The sequence below is a fragment of the Equus asinus genome, chromosome 2, assembly GCF_041296235.1.
Source record: "Equus asinus isolate D_3611 breed Donkey chromosome 2, EquAss-T2T_v2, whole genome shotgun sequence".
NCBI classification, from domain to species: Eukaryota; Metazoa; Chordata; class Mammalia; order Perissodactyla; family Equidae; genus Equus; species Equus asinus.
Window position 1 is genome coordinate 110,685,282 of NC_091791.1, and position 21,527 is coordinate 110,706,808.

At 40.8% G+C, this 21,527-nt stretch overlaps 1 protein-coding gene across 11 annotated transcripts in view; it reads right to left on the reverse strand.

Annotated features, from left to right (window-relative positions):
* The window catches only part of LOC106836606 (protein FAM169B), a 90,999-nt gene that overhangs the window by 25,610 nt on the left and 43,862 nt on the right, over positions 1–21,527 (reverse strand). For 2 of the 11 annotated variants that reach the window (XM_070496129.1, XM_044762632.2), the window contains exons 4-5: positions 20,605–20,690; positions 14,831–15,008 (exon numbers count right to left, since the gene is read on the reverse strand). The exons of 2 other annotated variants lie outside the window; for them this stretch is intronic. In XM_070496129.1, coding sequence (XP_070352230.1) covers positions 14,831–15,008; positions 20,605–20,690 — 264 coding nt within the window. Of the gene's footprint in view, positions 1–5,286; positions 14,670–14,830; positions 15,009–19,388; positions 19,516–20,604; positions 20,691–21,527 lie in introns of those variants that run through there. 7 more of the 11 variants (XR_011497639.1, XR_011497640.1, XM_070496139.1 and 4 more) reach the window with 5 other exon arrangements.

Below are 21,527 nucleotides of genomic sequence, written 5' to 3' on the forward strand. Positions count from 1 at the left end.
TTCTAATTCTATTTCTCTTGCTATTTCCACCACATCTGCAGTTATTTCCTCTACTGAAATCTTGAACCCCTCAAAATTACCCACGAGGGTTGGAATCAGCTTCTTCCAAAGTCCTGTTAACGTTGATATTTGACATCTTCCCATGAATCACATATGTTCTTAATGGCATCTAGAATAGTGAATCCTTTCCAGAAGGTTTTCAGTTTGCTTTGCCCAGATCCATCAGAGGAATCACTTTGGTAGCTACAGCCTTATGAAATGTATTTCTTGAATAATAAGACTTGGAAGTCAAATTTATTCCTTGATCCATGGGCTGCAGAATGGATGTTGTGTTAGCAGACATGAAAACAACATTAATCTCATTGTATATCTCCATCAGAGCTCTCGGATGACCAGGAGCATTGTCAATGAGCAGAAATATTTTGAAAGGAATTTTCTTGTGAGCAGTAGGTCTCAACAGTGGGCTTCACACATTCAGTAAACCATGTTGTAAACAGATGTGCTGTCATCCAGGCTTTGTTATTCCATTTATAGAGCACAGATAGAGAGCTAGCATAACTCTTAAGCACCCTATAATTTTCAGAATGGTAAATGAGCATTGGCTTCAACTGAAAGTCACCAGCTGCATTAGCCCCTAATAAGAGGGTCAGCCTGTCCTTTGAGGCTTTGAAGCCAGGCAGTGACTTCTCTTCTCTAGCTATGAAAGTCCTAGACGGCATCTTCTTCCACTATAAGCCTGTTTCGTTTACAGTGAAATTTGTTGTTTAATGTAACCACCTTCACAAATTATCTTCACTAGACCTTCTGGAGAACTTGCTGCAGCTTCTACATCAGCACCTGCTGCTTCACCTGGCATTTTTGTTACGGAGATGGCTTCCTTCCTTAAACCTCATCAGCCAACCTGTGCTGGCTCCAAACTTCTTCTGCAGCTTCCTCCCCTCTCTCAGCCTTCATAGAATTGGAGAGAGTTAGGGCCTTGCTCTCCATCAGGCTTTGGCTTAAAGGAATGTTGTGGCTGGTGTGATCTTCTATCCAGACCACAAAAACTTCTCCATATCAGCAACAAGACTGTTTCGCTTTCTTATCATTTGTGTGTTCACTGGAGTGGCACTTTTAATTTCCTTCAAGAACTTTGCCTTTGCATGCACAGCTTGGCTAACTGGCACAAGAGGTCTAGCTTTCAGCCTGTCTCAGCTTTCACCATGCCCTCCTCACTAAGCTTAATCACTTCTAGCTTTTGATTTAAAGTGAGAGACATGCGACTCTTCCTTTCACTTAACACTTAGAGGCCACCGTAGGGTTATTGACATAATTTCAATATCGTTGTGTCTCAGGGAATAGGGAGGCCCAAGGGGAGGGAGAGAGATGGGGGAACAGCTGGTTGATGGAGCAGTCAGAACACACACAACATTTATCAATTAAGTTCGCCATCTCATATGGGCACAGTTAGTAGTGCCCCAAAACAATTATAGTAACATCAAAGATCACTGATCACAGATCATCATAATGAATATAATAATAATGAAAAAGTTTTAAACATTGCAAGAGTTATCAAAATATGACACACAGACACGAAGTGAGCAAATGCTGTTGGAAAAATGGCGTCAATGGACTTGCTTGATGCAGGGTTGCACCAACCTTCAAACTGTAAAAACCACAGTATCTGCAAAGCACAATAAAATGAGGTATGCCTGTATTCTCCAACCTGGTCTATGAGTATAGCATAACTTTTTAAGGAAAAACATAAAAAATAGCCAAGGATAGGAAAAATAGGTAAGTAACAGTAATTCATGAACATACGACAAAAAACTTAAACCAGTATTAACAAACTGAATTCAATAGGGTATCTAAAGTTAATTCAAGTCACTGTAAGGGGCTGGTTTCTCTGCTCACTGTGCTAGCTGTTTGGGAGGAGTTACACACGATCAATAAGGCATCTATGATGAAACCAGGATGCGGGGCACGGACCGACACCTCCCATAGGAGCCCTTGACCTTCCTCAGCCTGGGAGGACCTGAAGAAGGAACCTCTGAGAACAGGACAAAGCCCACCACCGAGTAAACAATGGGATGCCACCAGGCTCTCCCTCAGTGTGCACTCCAACAGAGCAAACAGAAAGACAAAGAAGGTTACTTCATGAAGATATGAGTGAATTCTCGGACCAAAGACAGAATTCACAGATGGTGCACTATGGGGAAATGACAGCAGCAGACAGTCAGAAAGTAATGGAAGAGATCGTACCTGCTCCAAAAAAAGAGATCTGTCGCAAGGAAGAAGAAAGAAAAGGCAAGTGGCAAGACAAATGCCACAGCATATTTCCACAATCTAGCTGTTTTGGAGAATGGAGATCTGGGCACCAAGAAAGTTATGGTGTGGGTCCACAGAGCATAAAAGAACCAAGGGCCCAGCCAAAGTCGACGAGGTCTTGGTGCATTTCCTTTTGCAAAGTTGCATTTGTGGGGCTGTGAAGCGCCTGTCCAGGTTTGTCCTGCTAATCCCAAAAGACAATATGCTGACAGCAGCTGTCAGTGGCTCTGCGGAGCATTTTTTAAATAACTGCTCTAAAAATCAGAATTCAGGTCAAGTGGCCACAGTTGCTAGTCCGAGAGATTAAGTTCAGACTATAAAGATATTTGGGATACTCCTAACCCATGGAAAGCTAAAAGAGAAATAGCTAAAAGCATTCACTTTTGCTAACTGTTAGCACTATGTTTTTTTACAAGCATACTATAAGTCTGTTGTGAGCCTGCTTCACGAGGTTAGAGCCAGGCTCCCTCGGAACCTGGGCACTGGAGCATCTATTAAGATACGAGTAAATGGTCTGGGTGTTCCTAAATTCTGCCCACCAAGGAGCATTGCTAATGCCAATCTAGATAAAATAATTTTTTAAAAGGTATGAGACATTTAAATTATATTCTCTAGAACAGGGCTGGCAAACGTTTTCTGCAAAGGCCAGAGGGAAACTACTTTAGGCTTTGGGGGTGACCGCTCCCCTCAGCAGTTATAGCGCAAAATCAGCCATGGACAACATGAATGGGTGTGGCTGTGTTCCAGTAAAACTTTCTATTTACGAAAACAGGTGACGGCCATAGCTTCCAATATCTTCTCCAGAAAAACATCACTCTCCACAAGTAGGACTAAGTGTGTATAATATCTATTTGTAATAATTATCTTTTCTCAAAATCAACTGAAAATAATACATTAACATGAACCACCCCAAAACTAGATACATTTGCAGATAAGCTCTAGCGATATTGTTCTTCCTTCTAAAAACTTAATTCCTTTCTGTATCTTTTACTATTATAACAAGAATTTATTTATAAGATGTCATAAAACTTATTTTTACAGTATTGAAGAAAAACTTATTTGCTTACAGGAAATAGCTTTGGCCTAATCGGATTTATCCTAGGTGATTGAACATAAGAAAATCTGCATCAGTAATTCACCTCATTCATAGATTACAGCACTGGGCTCGACCCTGCACATAATTCAGTCCCTACGGCATAGAACATTAAAAAAATTAAAAAGCAAAAGGAACTACCAACGGATTATAGAACTAATAGGAGTATTTAGCAAGGTTAACAGACACGAGATTAATATATAACAGATGGCATTTCTATATACTAGCAACGATTAGAAAATAGGCTTTAAAATGAGATATTATTTCATAGAAAACAGATCTGCAACCATGAAAAGGCTGGGCAATACCAAGTGTTGGCAAAGATGTGGAGCAACAAAAATTCTCTGCTTCTGCCGGTGAGTGTGCACAGCCATTTCGGAAAACAGCTGCACGTCACCTACGGACGCTGAGTTCGTGCTTCTGGTCCAGCCAGGAGTTCCACTTCTAAGTATCCCACCCTAGATCAGTGTTTTGCAAATGTTTTGTCATTATCGCCAATTGAAGGAGCCTTTTTAGACATTTTGTCCTAATAATCATCCCTCCCAAATTAAATACTAAGGAACAAACTTGTTGGGTAGGGTTGAGCTTTGGAGAGCCACAAACCATTGTAATATCAAAGATTTTTTTTTTTTTTGCCCTCCAAGAATGAATGTTTGTCGTTGGGGGCAACACCCCGCCCCCATCCCCAAGAATGCACGCCTTAGATGAGTGGTTCTCCAACATTAGAGTACAGGAGACTCACCTGGAAGCCTTGTTAAACCACAGACTGCTGGGGCCCACTCCACCACCAGAGTTTCTGATGCAGCAGGTCTGGGGCGGAGCCCACGATAAGTGAGCAGCACAAACTGTGTCTGCTGGAGCACTCCACCCACGATGCATTATCCACTGTGCAGCAATGACGAGCTGCCTGGTGGTCTCAACCAAAAGTGTTCCAGCTCAGGCAAAGACTTTATAAACAGGATTCTTGCATGGATTACTATAGCATGTCTGCCCAGCCCAAGTTCTTTCTTTCTTTCTTTATTTTATAAAGACAGCAAACAGTAATTTTAATTTGCTTTCCCAAGTATGCTCTTTATGAATTAAAATTACTAGGACAGAAAGTCAGACAAAAATGCAAGTATAATATACAGGTAGTTCAATTCTATATAACTTCAGAAGTAACATTTGAGTTTTATGTAAATAAATGTTACACAAGTATCCGTACGTTTTCAAAGCACACTGTCACATTTTTGTCTACCAAATAAACAATAAATAAAAAGTGTGCAGGATTCTCTTTTCCATGGGTCAAAAACAGTCTGTCTTAAATCCTTAGGAAATTGATAGTAGGCAATCATTCTCCAAGAATTCTCTCCTGATCAGCGGTCCTCCAACGTTAGCCTGTTATCAGAATCACCTGCAGTGCTTGTGCAACCACATCTCCTGGGCACCATCCCCAGCGGTTTCTATTCAGTGTGTCTGGGGTGGGCCTGAGAACGACTATTTCTAACGAGTTCCAGGTGATGCTGATGTTGAAAATCACTGCTTTAGCGTCAATGAGGAATACACATTTATTAAGCGCCCGTGATGATTAAGGTGTTTTACATATATTATGTTATTTAACTAGTTACAGAATCTTATTGAGCAAGCATGATTATCCCTTTTATAAACAGGGAACCTGGGCTCAGAGAGACCGAGGAACTTGCCTGAGGAGAGAATGGGATTAGACAGCAAAACTACAGGTGTCCTTCCATTCTAAGGCCATGTTTTCGTAGTACAACCTACTGCTCCTTGTTGCGTGACACATACGCAGCCGTGGCAGGCTCATTTGAAAAGGGGACTGTACCAAAGATGTGTACAGTGATTAGTTCAGGCTAGCAGGGTGTTAACTCAAGGACAATGATTCTTACCGGAAACTCGGCAAAGGCTCAGGGTCATGGAGAGGATCACTGATCTCTGAACTTCTGAAATAGTCAGGGCTGAAGTGAATTTACTGCATTATTAACAAAACAGGAAAAACAGGTGTTTACTATAGTACCAAATACTCCTTAATTACTACTATTTTATTATTCCTTACAGCAAAACACACATTTCATTCCTTAAAAGAATAATCTCATTTACATTGAAGTTTAAAGCATCGTGCCACTCTGCACATCTGCCCGTGTCCACTGCGTCACCAGGCAACCACTGCCTGCTCCGGGATCGAAGTGACACAGTATGATGGTCCTCAACACAATGCTCTGACAACTACTAAAACGCCTATCTTCTTTCACAAAGCGAATCAAAAGCAATGACATACTAGCAAAAGAAGCAATGTAAAGTTTAATGGTACATTTTATAGTAAATAAATCGCCAAAAACTGAGCTGACAATAATATAAATTTCTGTCACTTTGTTTTACTTTATATAAAAAAGGACACTGAGACACAAAATTATTGAACTGCAGGCTTAATATAGTTAATGGGGTTTAAACTTAAGAATGACAAAAAGCCCACCCAACTCTACATCTCTATCCAAAAAAATATTTTATCTTAAGATTCTCTTTTAAATACCGACATACGTATTTCCACTTAATATTGTTAATCAAACCCATAGTTATATTATTTAAATAAGAATTAAATAACTGCCCAAAATGCTGATTTCATAACACAAAACATAAGTATTTTAAATCACAATTTCTGGGCTGTATATTGACAAATAAAAATGGCAAGCAATAGGATATATTGGAGAATATGAGGAAGCCATGTGGTATAAACCTAATTCGGCCTGACCTTGTCTTTCCAAAAGGGCCTGACCGAGGCCGTTGAGCATGCATTGTATATCTGCTTTAGAGATTCCCTAGGGCAAGAGCAAAGGCCCTTGAGATAAAGGTGCAACCTCCCTCCCCCTCCCAACGTTGGCGTCTCCTTAAGGATTAAGCATCTTTCCTTAGGCTAGAAACTGATTGCTGCGCTCACCTGTGACCGCCCAGCTCGAGACAATAGACTTGCCTCCTGCTACGCCCACCAAGATAGCAGACCCACTACCTGCTGTGTCCATCAAGCGCTGTGCCCACAGGGCAATCTTGTGACTATTGTGGGAGGGACATTTCAATCATATGTAAAGCACCCTCTTTGGGGGTATATAACCACTCTGTACACCTCACTTCTTTGGTGCCCCTTCTTCCCAAAGGCCCTGGGCCATGGTCCTCAGATTTCAGCTCAGAATAAACTCACCCAAATTTTCATTTACAGATTGGTTATGGATTATTTTTGTCAACAATATTGAATACAATGGCTCCTTAAACAACATTAACAAGCGTATTTTTAAGAATATATTTTCATCTATAGGTCAGGTGAAGCTTTATTAAATGGTAAACACTTTTAACAGTGCAGAAATAGAAGTTTCAAAGACAAATATCTTCAGAAGATTTGCTGTTCAAATGATATTTTTTCAAAACCAGGCAGAGGAATATGATAAAATTCACTGAACTGGCAATCCAAAATTGCACTGTCATCAACATAAACAACTGGATACATTGTCCCTCGTATGCCTGATGCTGGACAAGGCATGTTTTTTCCATTCAAATACACATTTAATTCTACCTGGTCATATGTAATACCCACTACGCCTCCCTCCTGTGGAAGGCTGTTTGCTGGCAGCCTATTTTTCTCCTCGTTGTTGTGGTACAGGGCCCCATCATTTCTCATCACCAGACTGTGCACATCTCGGCCAAGAGGAATCTGATTCAAGTTAACTTTGTGAGTTGCAACGCCAATACCCCAGATTCCTGTGGACTGGATTTTGAATTCAAAGTAGCTTTTGTTTTGATGTAAAGGCACACTGGTTAAACAACCTCCTGTTCCACATATTCTTCTCCCATTTTTCACAATGACAACATCTGCTCCCATGTGCTGCGTATCCAGCTGCATGGCCGGCATCTCCTTCAGAGGGATGTGGCCCGTCCCAGCATCTCTACAGCACCGCAGGCAGCAGAACCCCGAGGCAGCCATCACGCAGGGACCACTGATGCGTCACTGCAGCCTGCCGCCCCTAGACCACAGCAACACTGCCCCGCACCCAAGTTCTTTAAAATCGCCCCCACCACAGCCTCAGTTAAAGAGTAAGACTAGATGGTCATTTCTGAGGCAGGAAAGCCAGCCCACCTGTCCAATGACAACTGAGCTAAAGGTGGCCCCATGATCCACAAGAAACCAATCCACAGCCCAGCTGGACCAAGCTGATTCTTTCAAGAGAAACTGAATGAAGTGAAACTAGGACTATAGTAGGTCCTTGCCCGTTAAGGCAGGTACAGTTAGCAGCCAGGCAGACATCATGGCAAACTAAAGTCAAGGTTATGAAGAAATAGGAAACAGAGGTGACTAAAGGAAGCTATTTGCAAAGATGAGAATGGAGCAGCTGCTGGGTACTTTTCTCAGCATAAGCAGCCAGGCTGCACTCCCTGAACTTCCCCTGCACCCTTCCAATACTCCATCTTGCAAGTCCTTGAGGGGACTTCTATTCCTTGTAACAGCAATCCCTTTCTTATCAGGCGGTGGAGTTGGGACCTGACCCAATGCCACACTCTTGCCACTCCACCTTTTGCTGCCTATGTTTCTGCTCAAGTCCAGAAGATGGCATGAGGAGCCCCAGCTTGATGAAACAACAGGGCAGGAGGCGCCTCTGGCACTGGGAGTCTGGGGGAGGGAGAACAGGAGGCCCTGGAGACGGGCAGGGCAGCTGAGGCCACTTCAAAGCATCACTACCTCTCGCAGCTCACATGCTTGTCTGGACCGCAAATCACCTAATTTATTACCTTCAAGTGTTTTCATGTGCTCTTGTTTTGGATTTGTATTAGTGTTGGGTTTTCAGGAATCTGAAACATAAAGTTGTTCTTTTTAGATTTTTACACATAAGCAAAATACGTATTAGCTCTGCCTTAAATTGGCCAACTCCCCACTTGCCAACCCAGTATTTTCTTCCCTTGAATGCCAATAGTCTCGTCAACTGTTTTGGGAACAAAAGTTAAAGTAAAACCTCACTAATTTTGATTATCTAGAGAGAATTTCAGCATGAATTAGTGAAATGATTAAAGAGTTAATATTTTGTATGAAAGGCAATTACAGAACCATCACACAAAAGGAGAAACTCAAACCAGCCTATTAACAAAATGTTCCCAAAGAGAGGTGTACCTGAAAAGATCTCATTCATTCTGTACTAAAGTACCCACTTGTCTGCAAACTGAATGTGCTCCTCAGCAATAAAGAGGCACAAACTACTGATAGACACATTGAACTGGACGAATCTCAAAGGCATTATGCTCAGCAAAAAAAGTCTCAAAAGGCTATACACTGTATGATCCCATTACATGATACTCTAGAAAAGGCAAAAGGATAATGATGGAGAACAGATCAGAGGTTGCCAGGGGTTATGGCGGGGTGAGGGGGGGGATGATCAGGGATAACACGAAGGAGTTTTTTGGGATGATGGAACTAGTCTGTATTTTCACTGTGGGGTAGTTATATGAATCTACACATGGGTCAAAATGCATAGAACTGTAAAATCAAAAAGGATAAATTTTATCATCTGATAATTTTTTTAAATAATACTTAAAGTCACACACACACAAACAAATGTGCTAAGAATGTGCTTAGAAACAATGTATACTCTTAAACACGTAAAACCTGGCCCCTGCGATCCTATTTATGCAATGGATCTGTACATTTTCTTTTCCCCACAAAATGAAATTATAAACTTCAGTGTAGCCCAATATTCTGATATATTCAGATATTCTGAACAAATATTCAGATATTCTGAATCATGTGGATCTAATCTAATGAGAGGAATTGTACTGCTGCAAGCTGAGAAGCATGCCATGTGCTGCAGCCACATCCTATACATCAAGACAACACTACTACCTAACACTGTGACAAGCACCAAGGACAGAACCGGCACTGAAGAAACATCATTAACTGTTCCGAACTTCTGAACTATGAACTCCTCCTGTAGTCAATTAAACCAGATGCATTCATAGTGATTTTTCATGAATCATACATGTAAAATAATAAAACATTATAAAATACATGTATTTGCTATCTAAACTATTTTAATTTACCTGCATGCTGCTAATATCAAACGTTTTTTTTCCCTTCCCCAAAGCCCCAGTACATAGTTGTATATTCTAGTCGTAAGTCCTTCTAGTTCTTCTACGTGAGCCACCACCACAGCATGGCTACTGACAGATGAGTGGTGTGTTCCACACCTGGGAACTGAACTTGGGCCACTGAAGTGGAATATGCCACACTTTGACGACTAGGCCATCAGGGTTGGTTCTAATATCAACCACTTTTAATTCATCAAAATAAATCCTTCTCTCAAGAACTTATGGAAAGAGATGGGAAGGCAAGGAACAAAATGTTATCATTCATACCTGAACAGAGTCTGCATCAGATAATGATGGTAAAATGAAGGGGTCAGGCAAAGTCCCACATATAATAACTATTTTTAAAATAAATTTAAGAAATCACTTACATATACCATAAGGAATTCAAAAGCATATAGAAGCCAGAGGAAAATTTAATTTCAGAAAATTGCAACTGGAATAGGTAAAGCCTGTGAGTTTGCAGCTTATGGGCCATAGGGTATAACTCAACCCCCAAGGCTACAGAAAATACTGGTGGGAAAAACCACAGCTTTACCAGCTAAAGGTGTCAGAGATCAGATTTTAGGAGTAGAACAGCAGCTGGGAACTTAAATGGGAAGTCCCAGCCATACGAGAACCACAGAATGAATAAAACCCAAATTCAGAGCAACTGCCCAAATCCGTGGCTTATAAACAATCTACACAGGAGTGAAGGAGACTCAACAAAAAGAAGTCAGAGACCAGAAACATATCCACTCTTGACAGATGGAACTACACGAGAGCAGATCTGTGAGTGTGATGCCTTCCTTAACCAAGGACATTCTTCAACGTGGCCAGCTCAACTGGCAGAAGCTGAAGCCAAATGGGTTTGAAGGGTGAGAGTACAGAGCCCAAAACCAGCAAAAGCAAGGTAACCACAGAGAGGGTAAGCAACACCCATGACCAAATCTTTGTCTGACCACCAATTTTTCAGGCAAAGGGAAGACCTCTACAGAGTCAAGCTAAAGAGACAGCCATGGGAAGTCATACACAAGATGTCAGCAACTGCATATTGCGAAGGAAACAAAATTTGAAATTTGGATCCAAGCAAGTTAAATGCCTACTAGATCAAAAATCCAAAATCCTCAGAAAAAAATAAACATAAAAAAAACAGTGTTGCTACAATATATCTGCAATGTCTAGTTTTCAATCAAAAATTACCAAATACGCAAGAAACAGGAAAGTGTGATCCACACTCAAGAAAAAAGGGCAGTCAATATAACTGATTTTAAATAGGCCCACATGTTGAATTTTGCAGACAAAGATGTCCAAACAGCTTTACAAATATGTTCAAGGATTAAATAATTCAAAAAGTTAAAAGGAAATATGTGCTCAAAGAGTAAACGGAGAATCTCAACAGAGAAATGGACACTATACATAAAAGAAATTCTAGAGCTGAAAAGTACAATAAATGAAGTTTTTAAATGGGCTCAACAACAGATTGAAGATGGCAGATAAACTTGAATATAGATTAATAGAAATTATTCAAAGAAAAGAGAAAACTGTTTAAAGAAAAACGAACAAAACTTCAGAGACTTGTAAGACAGTATGAAGCACCCCAACATACATGTAATTGGAATCCCAGAAAAACAAAAGAGAAAGTAGCTTAAAAAATTTAAAGAAATAATAGCCAAAACTTCCCAAATTTGGTAGAAAACATTAATTTGAAGATTCCAAAAGCTCAAAAAACCCCAAAATAACCAAACATAAAATCACTCCTAGACACATCACAATCAAACTGCAAAAAAGCTAAAGTTAAAGAGAAAATCTTGAGAGCATTCAGAGAAAAATGACATGTTATGTATGAGGGAACAACAATAAATTATTTCTGACTTCTCATCAGAAACTATGAAAGTCAGAAGATACCAGAAGAACATATGCAAAATGCTGAAGGAAAGAAAAATATTACTAATAATTCTATATCCAGCTAAACTATTCTTCAAATGTGAACACGAAATGAAATAAAGGCATTTTCAGTAAAAAAAACTGAGAGAATTTGTTGCCAGCAGAACCCCAATACAAGAAATGCTAAATAAAGTACTTTAGCCTGGAGGAGAAATGACACTGAATGGCAACTGGGACCAATACAAAAAAATTCTTCATGGCAAATATGTGAGTGAATATTTTAAAACTATGTATTTTTTCATTTCTTTTTTTAATATCTTTAAAAGACATGACTACTTAAATTAAAAATTATAAATCAGTACTGATAGGTTTATAACGAACAGATCCAACATATAACAATATCACTATGTAAATAAAAATACACTGTTGCAAGGTTTCTATATTTTACCTTAAGTAATTCAATATTAACTCTAAGTAAATTGGGATAAGCTTAAGATGCATGTGATCCCTAGAGCAACAACTTAAAAAAAGGTAAAAATATAGAACTAGAAAACCAATAGAGAAATTAAAATGGAATACTAAAAAATATCTAATTAAAACAAAAGAAGACAGGAAAGGGGGAACAGAGGAACAAAGACCAAAAGACAAAACAAATTGCAAAAGAGAAGACCTAAGTACAACCATACCAATAATTAAATGTAAATGGTCTCACACTTCCATCAAAAGACACAGGTTTTCAAGACTAGATTTAAAATCCAAGACCCAATTGTATGCTGTCAACAAAACACACACTTTAAATATAAAGACATAAACAGACTAAAAGTAAAAAGCTACAAAGAATATATTCCATGCAAACAGTAAGCATAAGAAGTGGCTGTATCAATATTAGACAAATATACTTCATAACAAGAAACATTACTGGAGACAACTGGGATACCTCATAATGATAAAATGGTCAGCACATCAGATAGATATAACAATCATAAATACAGAGGCAACTAATAACAAAGCTTCAAAACATATAAAGTAAAAACTGACAGAACTAAAAGGAAAACGAGATGAATCCACAATCATAGATAAAGACTTCAACAGACTTCTCTCAGAAATTGATAGAACTAGACAAAAATACTAGTAAGATTGTAGAAGATCTGAATAACACCATTAATCACCTTATCCTAACAGAAATATCCAGAACACTAAACTCAATACCTGCAGAATATACACACCATTTCAAGTCCACATGGCATGTCATCCAAGAGAGACCATATTCTTGGCCATAAAACAACTCTCAATAATTTTCAAAATATTAAAATATAACAGACTATTCTCTTACTGTAACAGAATTAAATAAGAAACCAACAACAAAAAAAACAGCTGCAATAGCCCCCAAATATCTGGAAATGTAGAAGTCAGTTCTAAAGAACCCATAAAAATGACAAAGTAAATAAGAAAAAATATTTTGAACTGAATAACACCGAAAATTGGTAAATTGATAAATTATACTTCACCAAAACTTAAAACTTCTGCTCTTTGAAAAACATTATTATAGCAAAATTAAAGTTTTCGAAATATATATCTGATAAAGAACTGATATCTATAACATACAAAGTACTCTCAAAGCTCCATAATAAGAAAACAAACAACCCAAGAAAAATGAGTAAAAATATTTGAATCAACACTTCACCAAAGAAGATATATGGCTATCAAAAAAGCATACACAAATATGATCAATATCATTTGTCACTAGGGAAATGCAAATTAAAAACAAAATTACATACTACTTCCCACCTCGTAGAATGGCTAAACTTCAAAAGACTAACGATACCAAGTATTGGCAAGGATGTGGAGCAACTGGAACTCTCATATATCACTGGTGGTGATATAAATACAATTATTCCATGGAAATATTTTTATTTTGTCTCTTCAAAAATAAGCTAATCCATAAATATTCAGTAAAAGAAATTAAAAGTTGGCAATATATACCTGAATAATCTATTTTCTTTCTTTCTTTAATTTTTACAGGTTTGATACTGAATTCATAGAATCCAGCGGAAACCAAGAGGAGGCAGAAATCCAGGCACCTAGTCTGATCCGCCCAGGCTCAGCGTCTGAAGGTCCTCCTTCCACTCCAAGGCTCTGGGTCTGCCTTGGGAAGGATGAGGCAGCCACAGCCAACCTCTGCTTCACCCCACAGAACAAAGCCCCGACTATGGAGCAGCAGCAGGACCAGGTGAGACCAAGGTCAAGCTCTTTCTGCCCCACAGCTGTGGTTCTCACACATCACGTTGGTGTCTGTTAATAGATTTTGTTACTATTAGTAGGAGGTCCATGGCGCAAATGATTTTGTTACAGATTTAAGACCAGCCATTTGGTAGAAAAGGACAATGAATAAGTCTCTCAGGAAAGAAAAATCACAAAAGGGATCCCTCCCATTTTCATCATTCTCCAGGTAGCGTGGTCTATCTCAAATTAATGGCCAAAGAACATGGCCGCTCAAAAAAGTGACATGGAACATCAAAACCAAAGGGCAAATGGCTATCACGACCAAAGGAGCCAAAAGACACGGCGCTTAGGCCTCTATGACTGAACTTGACAAATAATTAACCAAAGGAGTAGCTGGCATGGGAAACTGGTCTTATCACACTGAGAGGGACAAAAGGGAGAAATGCAGATTTACTCCACCCTGGACAGGTGGAGCATACACATAGTGTGAACACAGCTCAAAACCAGAACGAGCCTCTTCATCCTCCGAGAAAAACACATCTCAGAAAATAGCCCATCCATGGCGGTTTACTGGGAAATTTTATTTTTGCTAAACTTTAGAACTTTATGAGAACAAATGATGGAGCTGGGACCAGCTGAGTCGGAGACGTTGACAGCCTTTAAAAATTAAAGAAACTATTAAAGAAAGCAACTTTAAAGAAGAGACCAATTTCTTCGGCAAAATGGTACTTGTTCCATGCTTGCTTCTCGTTACAGCCCCTAAAAATAAGTCTTTTAACGTAACCTGGTTATCATGGCCGACCTTTCTCTCTTCTGAGGTAATGTCTATAAATCTTGGCATCCATTGCGCTTTTGCACCACCTGTCAGCTATTAGCAATGGTATTTTTCCTGACAGCTAATTGGTAACATGAAAGAAAAGAAATGAAAAGCATTGTGCTTGCAAAGTCATTTTATACCATCAACTGCAACAAGTATTTGGTGGTGGACATGGCACCGCCTGGGAATCAAAGGGACATGCTTTTCACCCTGTTTGCCAATAAAACGAGAGAGGTGGTGAAAATGAAATCCATACCTGGTGTGTCTTTACATGACAGCTGAATTAGTGACACTTCCTTTGTCAGAAGATTCCCTCCAAGCAATGCCTGTGCTAAGCCAGTCCTCCAAGGCAGGCACACATGGAGAGGGCCTGAAATGGCGGTGACCCCACACCGCCGTGTGCCCCTCACCTTTCATTTTGGTTGTGTAAAATCCAACAGCTGCTCCGTCTCTCCACAGAATTTTAGCTTGCTCCTTCACAGAGTGAGGTAAAAAAAACATGGCATCATCATCCAAATTTCTCTCCAATCTTCCAAAAATAACGACGTTTAGAATGAAAAGCACAATCCTTTCCCCAAATGACTGAACCTTTGAAGGAAAAAAAAAAAAGGAACGACCAAGTGAGACTAGAGAGGAAGATCAGACATGATAAATTCTGTGCTTGGAACGGACCCACACGTCGAGGCCAGGTGTGTGCTCTACTGTCACACGGTTCGTTTCGTGCTCAAGAGCCAAAACGTGAATCATAGTTTCTCACAGACGTTTTCACATCCCTGACCTTTCACACCAATGAGCCTCCAGGAGTGACGGGCAGTGCCAGAGGGGCCTCCTGGGTCCCCAGGGCCACAGATGTAGAACAGAAGTTGACAGAGAACAAGAAACTGCATGCCAAAGAACCAGAAAGTTACCTCTGGGGGGGCAAGGCCAGCATTTCAGATTTGCTGAATGTGTCCAGAAATAAATGATTCGCCATTTTTAACAGCCCCAGAATTTTGGCTCTCAAAAGAAGGGTAAAAAATTGGGGAGATCAATTGTTACCCCAAAAGCAAGTGATTTTTGATGGCTTGTGACAGATTCTGAGCACACACTAGAGTCCCAATCTCAGAGAATGACTGGGACTCGAAGCCCACACCACTCAAAGGCTGAAAAGTGGAACCATCTCTCACCCAGAGCAAAGTCAGGAAAATGAAGAAACTGTGCTGCAGTCAATGTCAGGCCCACCCAGAGCTTTAGCCTTAACAAGTCAAAATGACTTCATGCCCCTGCCTGTTAAAATTCTCTGCATTTTGGGGCTGGCCCCGTGGCCGAGTGGTTAAGTTCGCGCGCTCCACAGCATGCGGCCCAGTGTTTCGTTAGTTCGAATCCTGGGCGCGGACATGGCACTGCTCATCAGACCACGCTGAGGCAGCATCCCACATGCCACAACTAGAAGAACCCACAACGAAGAATACACAACTATGTACCGGGGGGCTTTGGGGAGAAAAAGGAAAAAATAAAATCTTTAAAAAAAAAAATTCTCTGCATTTGTATAGTCCACGGATGACAGATACGGGCATAAATGGAGGCCTCCCACCCCTGTGCCCATAGCAGACATAGCTAATCAATCATACTCCATGTGGCTGAGCCTGGATACCGTCTCAGAATCCTCCTAAATGCAGTCCTCCCAACAGCCCTAAGAAACCGCTAAAATGGGGCACTTGAGATGAAATCAATCCGCTATTGTCAAAGTGACAGTATCCTTGCATTGGATTTTACTCTGACAATACTGACATGTGACAGCCTAAGTGTGTGAGTGTTTGTCACCACAAAATCAGCAAAACCATTAACTGGGCTGTGACTTCCACCCACATGCCACCATTGGATTCTCACCACCTGCCAAGGAGGTCCTGCTTTACAGGTGAGGAAATTGAAACTCAAAGACGAGAAGTGATTATATTTATTGATTCCCCTGCCTCGTTCCAAAGAGAACCTACGACAGCTGGAGGAGGGCTCCGTCAGAGGCAGGTAGGCTCGAAACAAGAGGCCAAGGCTTCTGAGTCCCAAATTAGGGCACCTGCTCCAGTCCAGCCAGCAGTCCCCTGCTGCATCTTCATCCATTAGAACTGAGACTTTTGGAAAGGGAAGTTTAATGTAAATATTAACACTTGGTTTTATAGTTAATACTTGACCCTTACATTTTTATCATCATCATCACCATTTGTAGTCATGGCTTCTCGGCCTAGATTTGCTGGGAGGTCTTCAGCAACTCACAACCTCTTTGTGCCTTAGTTTCCTCCACTGGTCAAGGGAAAAGATTACCTAGGTGTCTCTAGAACATTTGTGTGATTTTCTAATGCCCTGATAATAAAATTAAGGCAGCTTGCAGCATCCTAGCAAACAGTACAAAGTGTTCAGTGCCAATAAACTTATTAATTGGCCCAAAATGTAAAATATTTCACCTTCATCTGGAGCCAAATCTTAGATGAGAAAAAGATTTGTGAAAACCACCCCAGCTTAACTCTGAGAAGCCACCCCAATTTTGTATCTCTGACAGTGGCAGCCAAATCAAGCTCAGACTTTAAGAATAACTAGCTAGTCACAAAACCTGATGGGTGTGATGTGGGAGGTTATATTTTTCAACTTATAAAACCAAAAAGTTCAGAGGGAAGCCAGCAGAGAAAAGCAGATCGCATCTGGCAGAAGGGAAATATCCAATCAAAACCTGGCAAGAGAAGAAGGAGAAAAAGAAAATGCACTTAATTTGTCCAATTTCATTACTGGGGGAAAAAAATGTGTGACATGTGACTCTGACTTAGAAAGGTTTCTGAAAACACAAAACTAAGATCCAGGTCTAATCCCTCAATTAGGACCACTAATTATGTTAACAGAAAAAACATTTAAAACACTTTTTTTGGTCATTTGTGAAGAAGAGCTGGCTAAGAAACAAAATGTAATTAAAAGAAAAAAAAGAAGTCAAGTTGCAAAGTTCTAGAAATGGAAAGGGGAACTAGCCCCCATCCACAGCTGGGGAAGGATGGGTTGACAACATGGTTCATTAAGTGGCAATAGCATCCAAGTTTCTTTCTGTTTACAACATAGGCCACATTTTCAGAAGATGTGGGAGTTTTCCTCATCTAAACTTAGAAGAATTGGTACATGAAGGAAGTGACCACTCTCGTTCTGAAAAAATTATTTAAAGAGGAAATCAGACTCTTCCTAGCACTGAGAACACCGAACCGCTAAACACCACCCGGCCCAAGGCAAACAGGCCGGGACAGCAACACCAATGGGCGTGCCAGGCAGCCCCACTGGGTATATCACGCTCATTTGCTGAATCTCAAGCCCATCGTTAATTTGCTGGAAGAAAATCCTTTTCAAAATAATATCTATTGAGTCAATTAAAACCAGACCTGAAAATATCCTGCTGTTTGCAACAACATGGATAGATCTTGAGGGCATTATGCTAAATGAGATAAGTCAGACAGAGAAAGGTAGATACTGTATGATCTCACATAGTAGAATCTAAAAAAGCTGAACTCATAGAAACAGAGTAGAATGGTGGTTACCACGGGCTGGGGGCTGGGGGATAGGAGAGATGTTGGTCAAAGTTTGTTGTCACAAACTTCCAATTAAAAGATGAATAAGTTCTGGGGCTCTAACACAGAGCATAGTGACTACAGATAACAATACTGCATTATATACTTGAAAGTTGCTAAGAGACTAGATCTTAAATGTTCTCACCACAGAAAAGAAATGCTAATGACCTGATATGATGGAGGTGTTAGCTCTTCTATGGTGGTAAGCATTTTGCAATATATAAGTGTATCAAATCAACACATTGTACACCTTAAACTTATGCAATGTCAATGTCATATGTCAATTACATCTCAATAAAGCTGGGAAAAAACCAGACCTCAAAAAAGACAACCCACAGAATGGGGAAAAAATCTTTGCAAATCATATATGCGATAGGAAACTTGCATCCAGAATATATAAAAATCTCTTACAACTCAACAGTAAAAAGTCAAATAACCCAACTAAAATGCAGCCAAGGATTTTAACAGATATTTTCCCAAGAGGATATACAAATAGCCAATAAGCACATGAAAAGATGCTCAACATCCTTAGCCATCGAGGAAACGCATATCAAAAACATGGTAAGATGCCACTCCACACTCACTAGGATGGGTAAATAAAAAAGACAGACAATAAAAAGTGTTGGTGAGGATATGGAGAAATTGAAATCCTCAGACACAGCTAATGGGAATGTAGAAAGGTACAGCTGCTGTGGAAAAGAGTCTGGCAGTTCCCCAACGTGTTAAACACAGAGTTACCACAGGACCCAACAATTGTACTCCTAGGTATTTACCCAAGAGAACCGAAAATATATTCATGTCCACACAAAAACGTCCATAGAGGATTATTCAGAGAGCATTATTCAAAAAGTGGAAACAACCCAAATGTTCATCAACTGATGACTGGATAAATAAAATGTGGTATATACATAAAATGGAATATTATTCAGCCATAAAAAAATGAAGTTCTGACACGTTACAACACAGATGAATCTCGAGGACACTGCGCTAAGTGAAAGAAGCCAGACCCAAAAGACCACACATTATATGATTCCATGGATGTGAAATGCCCAGAATAGGCAAATCCATAGAGACAGAAAATAGATTAGTGTTGTCAGAGGCTGGGGGAAGAGGGACATTAGGGGTGACTGCTAATGTGTATGATGTTTCTTTTTGGGGTAACGAAAATGTTCTGGAATTAGACAGTGGTGATCAACGTACAATTTTGTGAATATGCTTAAAAATCAATGAATTGTACACCTCAAAAGAGTGAAATTTATAATATGTGAATTACATCTCAATGAAGCTGTTGTTCGGGAATAAAAGCCAGAACTGGATTTGTTTTCCTTTTAACTGTTCAACAGAGAAAAGAAAAAAAAAAGACCTGATTATCACCACATTCTTCAAACCAAACCTGAAAGAATACTGATATTTCATTCAGTATTCACAGGGTCCCGTGAGAGAGAACACGTGCAACTCCAGCCAACTGTGCACAGACCCACCACTTCAAGACTGCCAAGAAGCACCATCCTTCTTCCCACCTACAGAAGTAAGATAAAAATGCCAATTAAATGAAAAGAGGTGAATATTCCAAACTCTCAGCTGGTTCCTACCCTCCTCCTCAGCCGTGGCCCCAGCCACATCTCAGCCACGAGGACTCCGCCTGACCTCTGAGGAGCTGCTGTGGTGCCTGCTTTCACCCTTGCCATCCTGGGTCTCTGCTCCATGAAGCCACAGCACTTCAAAGACTGCCAGGCCTGACATCAGAGAGACTGGAGCTTATGTCCAGAAAAATCACTTACTAGCTGTGTGGCTCAGCTTCAATTTTCTCATCTGCAAAACAAATACCTTGACTATTCTGAAATTAGGTCATCCCTGTAAAGAGTCTGAGGTAACGCATGGGCTGGATGTCACACAATGTCTGACTCACATTAAGTACCAACAAACATCACTTGAATACACTAAGCAGAACTTTCCTACACACTAGAGAGATGCTGTGGATTAAAGTTTTAAAACTAAGACATGAGAGGCCACTCAGGAAGGTAAAAGAGATTTACAGAGATAAACAGATATCTGTTACATTTGGCCATTTACTACTATTTTCCTTGCTGGGAGGGTATTATGGATTGAGTTGTGCTCCCTAAAAAGATGTTGAAGTCCTCACCTCCAGTACATGCGCAAATGATTTATTTCCAAACAGGGTCTTTGCAGAAGATCAAGTCAAGATGAAGTCATTAGGGTGGGCCCTAATCCAAGGACTGGGGTCCTTACTGAAAGGGGGTATTTGGACAGACAGACACACAGAGAGGGAAGATGATGCGGAGACACAAGGAGAATGTCATCTAGAAGCCAGGAACACCTGATGCCACCAGTATCTAGGAGACAGATCCTCCCTCACGGGCCTCAGAAGGAACCGGCCCTGCTGACATCTTGATCTCAGACTTCCAGCCTCCAGGACCATGAGACAACACATTTCTGTTGTCTAAGCCACTCAATTTGTGGTATTTTGTCACAGAGCCCTACAAAACTGACCCACAGGGGTAGACTGGTTTAAATTCTTAACATGATAATAACTACAGTGACTATTAACACCTGTTTTGCAATGTCTATTTAAAATTACATCACCTTACCTTCATCAGACCTTCTCGTGCAGGATCAGAGGTTCTCAGGACATCCTCAGTGGTCCACCAGCTCTCCTTTAAGTAAACAGCCACAACTAAAGAGGAAGCCAAGAGAAAAGGAGGGTGTGCACACAGCCAACTGGCCCCCAGGGGAGCAAGTTTCAACAGCATGGAGCCCCCGTCAAGGGGCAAAGGAGAGATTACGCATAGGGAAAGCCAGTGATACTTCTAGCGGACGTTTTCTGAGAACACTGACCAGGATAGAGTGGCCACTATCACCTGCAGGGGAAGTCACAGATGGTTCACTGTTGACTCTCAAATAGGATGCATCCCAATGTCGCTGGGCAAAAAAGGCTACACACCAATATTGACAAATTCAATGAGTAAGACTCACATTTTTTTTCAAAGTCCAATTATGCGCCACAACTGGCAACTCCCCAAATTGAGTCAAATCCAACATTATCTAAGGGCATTGAACAAACCCTCTTAACACCGCCCTTGGCCCTTGGCTGCCTCTACATGATTTTCTTTTACTCTCATAAGGAAACTGTCATCTGCATTTTTCTGAGGAGGACACTGAAGCTCTGAGAGGTGAGGTAATTTGAAGGCAACCAGCTAGGAGGGCCTGAGGTGGGGTCCAGCCCTAGGCCGCTGGACCCCAAGAACAGTGCCCTTTCCAAGAAGCCGGAGATGGGTCAGCTGTCAGGAATGGGGCGCATCACACCAGGGTGGTGGGGGTGTCTCTAGGCGAGCAGGTCCTGGGGCTGGGAGCTGCAGGAGGAGAAGGGTAGAGACAGCCCTCCTCCCCCCACTCTCGCCTGGCCCAAGTCTAAACAGTCACGGAAGCCTGCTGATTCTGCCCAATCCGAGTTTGGACACAGGGTCTGCTGCTTGGTAGGGGTGACCTCGGCACACCCTCCACCTCACTAAGC